This window comes from Bacillus rossius, chromosome 2 (assembly GCF_032445375.1).
Source record: "Bacillus rossius redtenbacheri isolate Brsri chromosome 2, Brsri_v3, whole genome shotgun sequence".
Taxonomy (NCBI): Eukaryota; Metazoa; Arthropoda; class Insecta; order Phasmatodea; family Bacillidae; genus Bacillus; species Bacillus rossius.
This window is the reverse complement of record NC_086331.1, coordinates 28,693,481-28,708,980: the sequence shown is the minus strand read 5'-3', so window position 1 is coordinate 28,708,980 and position 15,500 is coordinate 28,693,481. Positions and strand designations below refer to the sequence as shown.

The 15,500-nt window shown below is 36.7% G+C and overlaps 1 protein-coding gene across 13 annotated transcripts in view; it reads left to right on the top strand.

Moving 5' to 3' along the window:
- Positions 1–437: 437 nt before the first annotated feature.
- Positions 438–15,500, top strand: part of LOC134529203 (transcription initiation factor TFIID subunit 3) — a 174,021-nt gene continuing 158,958 nt past the window's right edge. For 10 of the 13 annotated variants that reach the window (XR_010074496.1, XR_010074497.1, XR_010074499.1 and 7 more), the window contains exon 1: positions 500–1,190. Coding sequence is in view for 9 of the 13 variants with exons in the window: in XM_063363057.1 (XP_063219127.1) it covers positions 1,025–1,190 (166 nt within the window). In the remaining 4 variants the exon portion in view is untranslated. Of the gene's footprint in view, positions 1,191–15,500 lie in introns of all 13 variants that reach the window. The other 3 variants (XM_063363060.1, XM_063363058.1, XM_063363051.1) reach the window with 2 other exon arrangements.

The following is a 15,500-nucleotide window of genomic DNA, read 5'->3' as shown; positions in this document are numbered from 1 at the left end:
TTAACACACCCTATTAGTTCAGCATTTGCCTAACTCAGCTGTTTTTTTTTAGATGCCGGTAACTACTTGGTCATGTTTAGATTTTCCTAAATCTCATAATTAAATTTTATATTAAGTACTTAATTATGTTTTGGTTACCTGTTCACAATACCCAGGTTATAAAATAATTTTCTGATTAGCATTACGTAATTTAAACACAAATATGAACAATATTACTACAACAGTCTTTTGAAGATAACTGACATTAATTTACAGTTCTTATCTTAATAACATAATTATGTTACAACCTTTGTATTGTGAACAGGTAATGGTTGTCTTAACAAAACATAATATCTTTGACCAAAAAATGTAAAATTAAGTACTTATAAAAAATTTAATTATGAAATTTTGATAACCATCAATATGCCCGTGTTATCGGTCTACAAAAAAAAACAGCCAAGGTAGGTCAAATCTGAACTCTTTGTGCATTTTAGGACATCTTATCTCCTTTGTACATCTTCGGTTATCACTAACGAGTAGTCTAAGATGCACATTAAGTTCTGTCCTATGTTTATTTTAATATAGCTATACTAACCTAACTAACCGTCCATAGTGTTTTAAAGTGTTTTAATGTAGCTAACCTAACCGACCACTTTTAATATTAGAATTAATTTTCCTGCGAAAAAATAAAACAAATCCCGAGATTGGCCGAAGGTGAATATTCGGGCGTGTTCGGGCAGGGACAGAACTTGCTGTACATTTTAGGCTTCTCGTTGTGCGATAGTCGTTGTTTACAATACAGACTGTCATTCACTTAAAATACTCAGAATTTTGTACTTAAGTCCTCGCAGTACTGGAGGATGGTTTTGAATAAGTGAATTTATAATAATAGCTTTCATTTACTATGTTATTGTCGTGTGTTTATTTATGTGATATCTTTAAAATTGACATATTTTGATTGTTCGCATGGATTCAAAATAAAATGGTTATACCTTGAGGATTTAATTTCCATTTTGTACAGGTTAATTTTTTCGGCATAGAAAACATGGCGAGTAAATACTCCAGGCAAATGTTAAAAGTTGTAGTTGCGCAAATTTGTCAGACGATAGGATGGCATTCCATTCAAGAAACACCGTTAGATATATTGGTAGGAGTTCTTGACAGACACCTGGCAGACTTGTGCAAAGAAACCAGGAGGTACGCAGAACTGGGTATGTATTCTCGTGCATCATTTATATAATTATCATCGTTGTTAACAATTGGCATGACACTTTGTAGATCTCAAAATATTAAGTTAAATTTTCGCTCACAGTGGCTGCTGTATTCGTAATATTATATCCGCCGAAGGTCGTAATCAATGCTGTTGTCAACAGTAAATAGTGAGTAGTCTAGATACAATAACAATATTGGATAGTTTCCTCGCGTTATGAAATGGCCCCGACATGGCGTCGCTCACTTTATTTCCTTCTCTACAAGTGTGGTGAAGTTAGCTCTATCCGCCGGCCCTGTCGTACCACCCGGGACAGAAAGCTTGGGACAACAACAGCCTAAGTCATTCTTTGGCACTACAATTGCCAACCGAGTTTTTATACTTTTACAACAAAATGTGCAAACAAAACGATACAGCAGTTACATGGCGACCTCTTAAATGTGTGTACTTTTAATTAAAATTAAATTTAGAGTGCGAACCATTGTACAGGCTGTCCCAGGAGCACTGAGGCCCTCCAATGTGTTGTTTTCATGGAGTATAAAACAAATTTTTTTTTCTTCGCCCACTTTGGCCTTTAGTACCGATAGAGATGGTACATAGGTACCTTCCTAAAGGCATAGACTCAAATATTTATTTTTATTTATTCAATTTTTGTTCTGTAGATCCCATATGGAGGTAAATAAAAAATAAATAGGCGGGCAAACTGTCGTACAGCTTGTCCCAGGAGCCCTGAAGGCCTCCAATGTTTTTTTCATGGAGTATAAAGTAAACATGTTTTTTTTCGCCACCTTTAGCCATTGGTGCCGATAGAACTGGTATGTACTTAGGTACCTACCTGAGACAACTAATAGTTTGCTCGCTAATTGATTTTTTTTTATTTGATAGTCTATACCTGTAGGAAATAACCTATGTACCAGCTCTATTGGTACCAAAGACCAAAATGGAAGAAAAAAATGTCCGTGAAATAATCCATGAAAACAACACATTGGAGTGCCTCAGGGCTCCTGGGACAACATGTACGATAGTTTGCTCACTAATTCATCTTTCATTTGATAGTTTATACATGTGGGAAGGTACTTATGTACCAGTACTATCGGTAACAATGGGTAAAGTGGGCGAAAAAAAATTGTTATATACTCCATGAAAACGACAGGGCTCCTGGGACAACCTATACGATAGTTTCCTCGCTAAATTATTCTTTATTTGACTGCCTATACCTGTAGGATGGTAAATATTAACCAGCTCTATCGGTACTAATTGCCAAAGTGGGCGAAGAAAAAACCTTTATGATATACTCGTTGAAAACAAAATATTGGAGGCCTTCAGGTTTCCTCGGACAAATTGTACGATAGTTTACTCACTAATGTATTTTTTTTTATTTTAAAAATTTACCTGTAGGAAGGTACCTATGTACCAGTTATATCGGTACCAATGGGCAAAGTGCGCGAAAAAAATTTAATATTTCCGATATACTCCATGAAAAAGACACATTGGATGGCTGCTGGGCACCTGGGACAACCCGACCGATAGTATGCCCCCTAATATAGTTTTTATTTGATAGTCTTTACCTGTAGGAAGGTACCAATTTACCAGCTCAATCGGTATCAATGGCCAAAATGGGCGTAAAAAAAAATGTTTGTGATATACTTCATGAATACAACACATAGGAGGGCGTCAGGACTCCTGGGACGAACTGTAGAATAGTTTTCACGCCAATTATTTTTTTATTTGATAGTATATACCTGTAGAAAAATACCTATGTAACATTCCTGTCGGTATCAATGGGCATAGTGGGCTTTACAATGTACTGTTTGTTAAATAATCCATATTAAGGGCGCTGGAAGGCTAATGCAGTCGCCCGAATACCGCTAGGTAGCGGAGGCTGCTCTACAGGCGCTGATGGCTGGAAGAGTGTCTTATCGCAGTTACAATCTGCAGTTGCCCTCTCTGTCGCACCCGGGCCGTGCCGAGCCGTGCCGAGCCGTGCCTGGCGACAGTGTTAACTCCACGGGCTAGCCTCGGGTGACGTTCCGCAGACGAGAGGTGACGTCAGAGAACCCTGACCTTGAAGGAACGCACGTCCCTTGCCAAGAATAAATACCAGCGATTGTGGTCACCGTATCTCAGCCTATGGCCTACCACAGTTACAATCGACAAATTTGTAGGGTAATTTTTTTTCCACGTATATTCCTAAACTTATATACGTACATAGAACTTATAATGTATTTTGTGTTCCGTTGTTTTGTATGCAGTTAGTATAAATTAAATTGGAAATCTAAAAACGACTATATAGAAAACAACCGATTAAGGTAGTGAATTTTTAAAATAAACACTTATACAAACATAGTGTTCAATCCAAATTATATTCTAAATAAATGATGTCGCTTAGATATCACTCTCGTGCGACATGGGTCGTGTATTCTATCCCAAACCTCTTTTTGACTCAATTTATGAGCACTGAGATGTTACCATAACACTGTTATGTACAATCAAATCAAACACGTGATTTTAAGTGATATCGCAAACTGTTCTCTTTGAGATTGTACGTGATCTAAATTGCATTCGTAACAGTTTACTTAGTAAATAAGAAATGGTGCATGGCTCGAACGTTGTATCTTGTCACCTTTAGTACGAATGCGTACTAATTTTTGATGATAAAGTATCTTTAACATTAAAATACTCTGTGGAAGAGAACACACAGTTAATTATCATATATGGTGTTCAAAACCAATATAAAAAATAAGCATATCTTCGAATAATAAATCCATCAAGAAATATGCTGTTGGTCTACAACTTGTTTGGAATCCCAGTTTTGCTGTGGAATTTCCAAACATTTGTATATATTTTAACACAGACGTTTTTAGTGTTTAATTACCTTGCCTATTGCTACAAAGTAGTTATATAAAACATGTATTTGTGGAAATTGCCAAACATATCTAAATGCAAATATGAGTTATTTAAATTAGGCCATTATACATTCTCATAATATACATACGTCAACTAGCATTTTGGTATTGAAACCCTAATATTGAGAATACAGTATATGGAAGTCTTCAAACAGCGTTTTAATTTTTTTATACTGTATATTTTGCCAGATGCTTTTGTTCAGAAATCACTGACATTATCTCAATTGAAAATTTATTACAAATGGCGATCACCAACAGCATGGCTCTTCCTCAATTAAATATTAATTATAACACGGAATTTGTAAAAATGTTTGTCCACTCCTGCACATAGAGCAATGGGAGATATTTATTTTCATTTAGGTATAAATTTTAAACAGCCACTATACTAACAGGCACAATGTAAATTACCAAATCTGGCCAACTTTTAATAAATTTTTTATAAACTTTTATGTTCAAAAAACACATAGTATAATATATCATTTTAAAGAAATATTTAGGCAAATACTATTAGAATACTTTAACTGTAATTTTCTTTGTACCATTCTATACTGTAGCCCGCCCTATGACGAACTCCGTCTGTCCTTTGCTCCGGCTAGTACTGGGTAAACACGAGATTGGTTGCGAGGTCAGATGCAATAAAAAATTTGTATTTTAAACGGTTTTTCATGTAACTTGGCTGCTATGGCTCGGTTTTACATACGTTTGATATTCTATCTCAATATCTGGCTTGCTTATATTTTAATCATCGACTATACCGTGCCCTTAGCAGATAACATTTCCTGGGACCGGCGTTTACGCTTCAGGCCCCAGAACTCTCAAATATCGAACTGTGCCGGTACCCTTCGAAGGTCGGACACGTTAAGGGGCCCGCCTACCTGGGCACACATACGGTGTGTAGAGCTTCAGGAAAAACAACGCGATTTCAAAACTACTCAAGGTATCCGAGTGGGGCCTATTTACGAATAGCATTTAAGAGTTCGCTGAGGACCGAAAAGTACTTTAAATTTCGGATTAAGTTTTTAAACTGTATTTTAAGAAGCGTTAAAATGCCTAAAACGCGTGTTTTCAGAGTAATTTTTAGGCAAAAAACAATCAGTACAGATTCTTGAAAGCACTTAAGGGGCTTGCATAACACCTTTATCTTCATTTCTCCGCCATATAATGTTACGGTCGCCGCTCAAATTTCACAGTTATCCTGTGACGACGAGAAGACTGCGCGCCAGTTCAGAGACTTGCGCTTAGAGGCTATACCGCGCTGGAAGCACCAGCGAGCGTCGCGCTTATCATCCCGCCTCACTAACACACATACACCCCTGACGAGGCGGGCCCCTTAATCTGCCTGCGAGGCTAGATCAAGACAACCGTTTTTCTCTCTTCACACATTGTCCCTCGAGGAGGCCTGTTCGGTGCCCCCGGAGCTCTCGCGGTCCACCAACCAGCGCTCCTCGACCGTCCTAGGCCCCACCCCCACAGACAAATTACGTGTTTGTGGTCACAGTTTTATTGCGATATGTTTTAATTTTTGTATAATTTACATTGGTGCGCTGTAACATATTTTATCCGATTCGATTAAAAATTGGTCAATTATTTAGAAAAGAAGTTTTAAAATTAATATTTGTTTGGACTTGTATACTGTTTCCTTATTGGCCACAACCAAAGAAAGAGACGGTCAGTCAACCCTTCTGACCATTAGGCGGGGTGGTTCCACAGCCCCTGAGTGCAGGCCAGCAGGAAATCCCTCGACAAAGGAGTTCCGTTAGCCCACGCGTAGTGCATAGTTTGAATTATTACATTTAACATCTTAAATCATACTTAAAACATAGCATTAATCAATTGATATATTATACAATTATAACAAAACATAAAATAATAGTAAGTAAATGGGCGTATTACAAAACATACATATTTCCAACAAAAAAAATTAAGTGAAAAATAAAAAGTTTCTGAAATCAATTTTGGACATTATTTGTATTGTCTACAAGAAAAACGAAACAATTACAAAAGAAATAACCCACAAAACGAATTGTTGATTGCTAGGAAGTTAAAATTCAATATAATACACACAAAACCACCCGAATATCAACTAAAATAATTAGAAGGATAAAATGTTTGTAAAGGAGTAACTATTCAAAGTATCAGAATTAACCCCGTTAACGTAAATATTTTGTATTAGCTACCAACTAATATAATAAATACAAAAACATATTAACTCACAACAAAATTGCAGATGCCTAAATAGATAATATTCAATACCTGTACACATATCTAATGCCGATAGTTAAAATACTTATAAATATAATTTAGTTATTTGGCATTTACAATATGTAGTGATTATTTTGAGCTTAAAAATAATTTTCTATGATAAAAGTATTTTGTATTGGCTGCCTATAAACTTTTTATTGCAAAAACATAACAACATACAGAATGACTTGGCAGATGCTTATAAAACATTTTGCTACACTGTTTACATCGATATAAATAAAAATGAATCGCCAAATGTGTTGCTAAGCGCAAAACTCAAAAACGGCTCGAACAATTCGGCTAATTTTTTGTGTTTTCATATGTTTGTTAAGGCACAAGGAAGATTATTATGGAGAGAAAAAACGTAAACATTGCGAGGAAAATAGTACAAATACTTTTCTTTTACCATACAAACCACAGAGTAAATTAAAACACCGTAGCTGTCAAACATTTGACGTCAATCAAAACAAAACAAAGGCGCGTTACGATTATCTTTGGTATGCCTTCAAGTTGATTAGGCTGTATAGCACATAAAAAGTCTTTGGAGGCATTAGACAGAACTAAGAAAGATCTACGAAACAATCAAAACCGATTTGGTGGAACGATGATTTTGTTAGCAGGAGATTTTCGTCAAACATTACCAGTGATTCCACGGTCAACGCCAGCGGATGAACACAATGCATATTTAAAGCCTTCCATTTTGTGGAAAAACGTTAAGATACTAAAGTTAAGCAAGAATATGCGTTTCGAATTGCAAAATGATCGAAATGGAGAAATATTTTCAAAACAACTCATTGACATTGGCAAAATCCCTGTAGACGTTTTGACTGGCTGCATTACATTTCCTGTCAATTTTTGTTAGTTTACTGAATCAAAAACCGAGCTCATTCATAAGATGTTCCCAAACGTTGCTCAAAATTACAGAGATAATTGTTGGTTGAACGAACGAGTTATATTAGCTGCCAAAAACACGGATGTAAATTAAATAAATTTTGAAAATTCAAAATGAAATTGCCGGTGAATTAAGGACATACAAATCAGTTGATTGCGCAAATAAGCAAGATTATGTCAACTATCCACCAGAATTTTTAAACTCATTGGATTTTCCAGGATTGCCGCCTCATAATCTTAAAGTTAAAAGTAGGATCGGTGGTCATAATGTTGCCAAATATCAACAAACCGCGTCTTTATAACGGCACACGGCTAACAGTGAAAAAATTACTGAACAATGTAATCGAAGCAACCATTCTAAAGGGTAAATATAAGGGATGAAGATGTGTTGATACCTCGCATCCCAATGGTACCAACTGACGTACCATTTAAATTTAAATGACTGCAATTTCCAGTGCGGCTTGCTTTCGCTTTCCCCAAGGTCAATCATTGCATGTTTGCGGCGTTAATCTTGAAAACCCATGCTTCTCTCATGGTCAGTTGTATGTTGCCTGCTCTCGCGTTGGAGAACCTTCAGCTTAATTTTTTTTACGTGCCAGGTAACGAAACAAAAAATATCGTGTACCATAAAGCATTACAATGAAAATATCATCACATTATTACTAAAGTCTAGCAGTGTACGAAACAGAAAACTTATTTTTGTAAGTAATCGTTGTACATCATTGAGACATTAAATAAATAAAGTGATCACTCTGAAATACGTTATATTTATTTATTTTTTCTATTGGACTGCGATAGGCCTATAACTTTTGACAGAACGAAGTCTGTCGGGGCAGCTAGTAATGATTAAAATTTCGTTTGTTTGGCCTAAATCTATAAATCATACCAGATCAGAAATATTTTTTACTTGCAAAGGCAAGCATTTGAACTACAGCGAAGCACTGTTAAGTGGATGAGTCATTTTTCAGGTCATAATTATAGATTTACGTTAAAATTTCTCAAACTTCAGAATTTTTAGTGTGTTCATAATCAGAAAGTGAAAAATCACTGTACTAGGAAATTTTTTACATAATTAGTTCCCAAAAGTACATTTTTAACGATTTTGGTCAGTAAAAATAAGTAGAATTTAGATTGATTACGGAATTGAAACTTAAAAGTTTAAATGCAATTAAGTATACTGGCTATTTCATGATATGGTTTTAATTTAGTTGAGAAATTTTTTTATAGTTAACTATTTTCAGTCTGTCAAAATTCTTTTTTTTTTTAGGATTTTGACAGCTAAATGAAATAAATTATCTGGTCATGAAAGAAATTAAAACCATACATCCCCAATGAAGTAACCAGTAGCATGGTATTTATGCATACATAAAAAGTTTCAGTTCAGTAATACATTTCATTCTTCATTTGTACTGTATTAGTCGTAAACTATGGTACTTTGGCAGTTAACTATGAAAACATTATGTATTTACTTTTCAGTTTGTGAAAGTTAAGCCATTAAAAATCTACACTTTTAAAAACTTCATTAACGTTACTTTAAAATTATAACTTAAAATGGGATATAATACTTATATTTTTTTTTATAGAAAATAAATAATTTTGTTTGGTATCGTACCGTTTCCTTATTTTGAATTGTCTTTCTTTTCACTCTGTCGCATTTGTATTTCGACTATGTACAGCGGTTCACGAACCTGTAAACCGCGAGGAATACGTGGGTCAGCGGAACTGCCCGGGAACGTGGGGCAACAAGCTGGGCTCGTATACCTGCCGGCAGTGCGGCAACAGCGCGTCCCAGACCGGGCCGTGTCGAGCCGCGCTGGCTGCAGACGCGATAACACCAGACACTGTGGCACCTGCAGTGCTGCGGGCTGCTCCGATATATTGTCGGAATGCCAGACGCAAAAAATACATGCACTGCTTGGATTGTACAAATCTGCTGTAATTTTATTACAAACCAATATTTTGAAACATAAATAATAAAATGAAATCTGAACGCACTTCGTGCCTATTCCCATTTTGGATATAGATTTAACTATAGAGTTTTTACAGTCTAACGAAAAATGATATAATTACAAGTCTGCACACTTTTTTCGTATCAATTTATGAGCAATTTTAACTGATTCATCCAATAGATTACTAAACATACTTCAGTTATACAACATTTTATCGATATATCTTGTTTCATTTCATGTTTTGTAGGATCCATGATTGAAAAAAAAGCAACATTTGATAGCCATTTACCTAAAAATTATATTCTTGATAAATCTCAAATTTGGTACACAAGATGCTCTGCGTAGGATGAATAAATGTCATAAAGAAAAATATAATTTTTTTTTAAGAGCAGCCCCCTTAACACAGTGGAGGACCTCAGGACTCCAGGGACAAACTGTACGATAGTTTGCCCGCTAATTGAGTTTTTATTTGATAGTTTATACCTGTACGAAGGTATCTATGTATCAGATTTATCGGTACAAATGAACAAAGTGGGCGAAAAAAAAAATGTTTTTGATAAAGTCCATTGAAACAACACATTTGAGGCCTTCAGGGCTACTGGGACATACTGTACGATAGTTTGCCCGTTAATTAATTATTTTTTATAGTCTGTCCTAGTAAAAAGGTACCTCTGTACCAGCTTTATCAGTACCCATGGCCAAAGTGGGCGAAAAAATGTTTGTAATATTTCCATGAAAATAAAACATCGGTGGTATTCAGGGCTTATAGGACAATCTGTATTGTGGTTTGCCCGCTAATTTATTTTTTATTTGATAGTCTATACCTGTAGGAAGGTACCTATGTACCAGCTCTATCGGTACCAATGGCCAAAATGGGCGGGAAAAAAATGGTGATGTTCTTCATGAAAACAACACATAGGTGGTCCTCAGGGCTTCTGGGACAACATGTACGATAGTTTTCACGCTAATTACTTTTTATTTGATAGTATATACCTGTAGAAAGTGTTTTATGTAACATCCTTATCGGTGCCAATTTCCAAAGTGGCCGAAATGAAGTACTGTTTAAGAAATAATTTATGAAAAAAAAAAAAAAAAAAACACATTGAATGGCCTCAGGGCTCCTGGGACAACAGTTACGATAGATTGTAAGCTAATTCATAATAGATTTGTTAGTTTATACCTGTAGAAAGGTACCTATGTAGCATCCCTATCGGTACCAATGGACAAAGTGGGCGAAAAAAAAAATAATTTTTAAAAAAATAATCCATGAAAACAAAATATTGGAGGGCCACAAGGCTCCTGGGAGAACCTGTACAATAGTTTGTGCGCTAAATGATTATTTATGTGATATTATATACCAGCAGGAAGGTATATCCCGGTAACTTAGTAATTGATCTTGGACATTTCCGTTCCGCGCAGCTCCTTCCTCCCCAACTCCTCCTTCCGCTCCGAATCGTCTGTGGGTGGGGGAGGCCCACTCCTCCTTCAAGGACAACACACGAACACACTTCACTCTCTTCGCGATGTGGCTGAAATATATTCCTCTAACGCAACACCGTATAGTGTTAACCGACCTGCGAAGCACTATCTTGTGACAGCCTGAAAACAACAAATTCGAGTACCTAAAAGGCCCTGGTGTACTCTGTACGGTGATTCCTTTTGCTATATAAAAAAAAATAATAGAAACTTTTAGGAAGGTACCTATCCATCAGATTTATCCGCATCACTGCCTATTTTAATTTAATAAAATAAAGTCTGGGACGGACTTTGATTTACCTACATGTACAATAGTGTACATAGGTCGTTGTTATCCCAAGTGCGCTGAGCGATACACTTCTCGGCGTCCTAATAAAGCAAGCGGATAGAGCTAACTTCAGCACAGTTCCCTTTATTTCTACTGTATGGGCCAAAAAACTTGCGAGCTGTATGTGCGGTGGTGAAGGGGAAGGAGTGGTTCAAGGCCGGCAGGGGAAGTAGGAGTTGATGGGGAAGGGAGTGTCATGCGATAGGAAATTCCGTCTCCCTTCTACTGAGGTGAAGTTAGATTCGAATCCCAGCTTCAGATGGACACGCGTACTATAATTACAGTACCGTACGATAATTATTTGGTAAGACAGCAAAAATGCGTAGTGCAAGAACGGCATAAAACAAACCAATTAAATGTAATAAATAGTAGGTTATCTGACCTTCATATTATGTATGATTAGTGAAAAATGTGCTTAATGTACTCTGAAGATAGTAATTTATAAAATAATTAAATTATAATCGCTAAGTTAAAGGGATTATAAAGAGAAAAACAAAATGTACCAATGAAGGTGTACATAACCTTAAAAGAACAAATGGCTAATTTTGCAATTTAGCATATCAGCAACAATATTATGCAGGTATGTATTATGTTTTAAGTGTAAACTATAAAAGTGGAACATTTTGGAGATTTAACAAATAATTACTAAATCACCTTTAAATAATCGCCCCAGAAAATGCCTTTTCAAAGATCCAGACAGCACAAAATGCCAGGTTTGTGGGTCAGTAAAAAGTAAACTAAAATTTGTAACAAGTAGTGACTATATGAACGTTAATCACCACAACTAGCACTATACTAGTACATATCAGCTTCATGTTGACCGCCTCCCAATTTGTAAATAATCGCCCTTGAAAATGCCTTTTCAGAGCTCCAGACAGCACAAAATTCCAAGTTTGTGGGTCAGTAAGAAGTAAACTGAAATTTGTAACAAGTAGTGAATGTGTACGTTAATCACCACAACTGGCACTATACTAGTACATATCAGCTTCAGGTTGAGAGCCTTCCAATTTGTAAATAATCGCCCTTGAAAGCCTTTTCAGAGCTCCAGACAGCACAAAATGCCAAGTTTGTGGGTCAGTAAAAAGTAAACTGAAATTTGTAACAAGTAGTGACTATATGTACGTTAATCACCACAACTAGCACTATACTAGTACATATCAGCTTCAAGTTGACCGCCTCCCAATTTTTAAATAATCGGCCTTGAAAATGCTTTTTCAAAGCTCCAGACAGCACAAAATGCCAAATTTGTGGGTCAGTAAAAAGTACGCAAATTGATTCCCGTATTAAAGGAAAAGATAGGTTGGCAGAGGAGCCCTTCGTCGCTCAAGAGATTATTGCGAAGTATAGGCTTCGTCTGGAAACTGTGCGAAACAAGCGTCGTTTGTTAATCGAACGAGCTGACAGTGACGTGGCGCTCCAAGTACCTCACTCAAATCAGACAGTGTAGGTAGGAAGTGTTTTACCTTGATGAGTCGTGGGTGGATACTAATCTCACATTCCAGAAATGTTGGCAACGCAAAAATGACGTAACGGGAGTAACTAAAGGAAATGCAACCAAGAGGCTAATATTGGTTAATTTTGTTCAAAATGTGGATATCTCCCAGGGGGATTATTTATTGATGTACCAGTCAGGTACGACAGTCGGAGATTATCAAGGGGAAATGAATGCTGATAATTTTGAAAAATGGCTGTCCGAACGTGTTCTACCAAACTTGCCGCCATCTTCTGCTGTAGTAATGGACAATGCGCCGTGCAAAAAAACGAAATGATTACATGGCTAAAATGCAGAAGTGTAGAGTGTGATGAAAAAATGCTGAAATGTATGTTGATGGAACTAGTATAAAAACACAAACCAAAGGAGAACATATTTCGGGTTGATCAACTTTTAAAAAATGCAGGACATCATGTCATTCGACTCCCACCATACATGTGTGAGTTCAACGCTATTGAATTAGCGTGGGAAAAGATAAAGAGGTGCATTCGGGAATGTAATACCGTGGGAAATTTCTCTGCGCAAGCACTTCAGACGCACACACTCTGTATCAAAGGATGACTGGGTAGGCTACTGCAATCATGTTCAAAAATTAGAAGACGAATACTGGAAGAGGGACTGCATCATAGACATGGCAATGGACCAGTTCTTAATAAATTTACATGACGACAGTGACGATGACGAATTCCTTTCATCAACAAGTAACAGTGTAATGGACAACAGTGATGAAAATAGTGATACTGACAGTGCTACATCGTGTTTGGCTCAGCATTTGTAAGAACTGGTATTTATTCTTTGACTTATAGAGCTCTGGTAATATTTTAATGTTTCCATATCGCCTCGTTTCACATAACTAAGAGGTGCAATTTTGCCACGCTTGTCTTACATGAGCTGCAGATCTAACCAACACTGCCTTCACTGTGGTGAGTTTCAAAACTTTAGTCAAATTTTTTTGCACAGTCACGTCATGTTAGAATTATAAGTGTCTATTTATATTTGTTCAGTGTAACAAAATGCCATTACGTTTTTACAGATACACAATTAAATTTTGCGCTTTCATTACTGCGCTGCATGTTTTTATAACGCCTAATATATAGCCGGGCCGTGCCTAGTTCCGTGCGCGCCGCCCCGCCGGCGCTTCGTTCTGCCGATCCGTGCCGAGCAATGTTTGTTGTCGGAACTATGGGATGCAGCTCGCTACTTTCGTGGTCCCTACAGTACGGGTCAAGCGGGGGAGTATGTGGTTTTTGGGCGGGGAAAATTCACTTCCCCCCCCCCCCCCACTTGAGTGGACAAACTGGGACGAGGTACATACAAGGGTGAGGTGTGAGGTGGGGTCAATGACCGACCACCTCTGGCATCACGGCGGCCATCTTGGATGACTTTGACCTTGACCTTCAACATTTGGCAAATATTACTCAAAATTTGTTTAAAATTCATTTTTTTAGAAATAAATTCTAATGAAAAATAAATAAAAAAATTATAAGATTAAACATTTCCTAATTTCGAGGTAAAAAACTTCTGTTTTGAGGAAAAATGTCCTATTTTCCCTCAAAAGATTCTAAGGCTTAATTTTCCCAATTTAGGTTTAAATTCCCTTTTAACAAGCCTCCAATAAGGTTCTGGGGAGAAGCCTTGACCTTAACCACCATCGCTGCAATTTTCTTTACGTCCACCATTTTGAAAATTCTTTATGTTTATCTAATTTTACCAGGAAAATTTTCAAATTAATAAAAATAATTACTAAATAAAATTAAAAAAATATAACCATTTTGAAATTGTTACACCATATTCAGGGTGTCTACTGACCCTGGAAAACCTGGAAAACCTGGAAAAATCAGGGAATATTGTAATCAGGGAAAAATCAGGGAATTTTGTTAAAAATCAGGGAATTTTTGTTTGGTAGGTTGTAGTTGTCAATACGTTTTTTGTTTATTGATCTGCTTGCATTGACATAGCATCAAGTGTATCGCGTCCCATTATTTTATTTTTGGATGGCAAATAACGAACAGTTCCCACGTCCATTTTCTTTTATTTACCATCGAATTCGGAAGTGGCGTTAAATCACGTGATACAAACTGGTTCAAGCTGGTCTGTTATCCTGCTGACGTGACGTGCTGCAGCATGTGCTTCCCACGTTCGGATCAGCATGTGCTTCCCACGTTCGGATTATACCGACAGGTGCATTTAATTTTAAGTATCTATGGATGCCCTCAACGTAAACTGGGCATTTTTGTTAGCTTTGAAAATACATATCACAGACACTTTTGGTGATGATTCACCATCGTTGCTAGAAATTGGTAGCTGTGGACTTCATACGGTCCATGGTGCTTTCAAAACTGGAATTTCTGCTATACAATTGGATGTTGTTAGTTTTTTCAGGCACAGTTACTATTTGTTTATGCATGTACCTGCAAGGAGGGCAGATTACATTAGAATAACTGGATCAGAGCTTTTTTCCAAGAAATTTTGTGCAATCAGATGGAATACTGCAGTTGCTGAGCGTGCCATGAAAACTTTACCCCACCTAAAGAAATTTGTTAGTGAAGTTTCTATTTCATCTGTGTCTTTCAGTGTAGTGGAAAGTGCTCTTGAAGATAATCTTCTAGAAGTAAAGTTGACATTCTTCTACTCTGGCATCAGAGCTGGAATTGTTTCTCACAATGTTCCAAAGTGAAGCACCCATGGCACCTTTTCTCTATGATTCACTGGTAGACATTTTATTAACTTTGGCAGGAAAGTTTTTGAAACCAGAGGTACTGAAGAACTTTAGGGAGAAACGCAATGTATCTCAATTGGATGTAGATAACCAGGAAAATCTATTGACTGCTAACAATATCAAGTTGGGTTATGCAGTATGCCATGCCATCAAGAAAGAGAAAGTACCATTAAAGTCTGTCCTGTTACTGAAAAATGATGTTAGGACTTGTCTAAAGGTTATGGTAAAAAAACTCAAGACAAAAGTCCCCTGAAGTACAAACTTACCAAGGGAATTTCCTGCTTATGTCCGTCTGTGGCTTTAAATTCG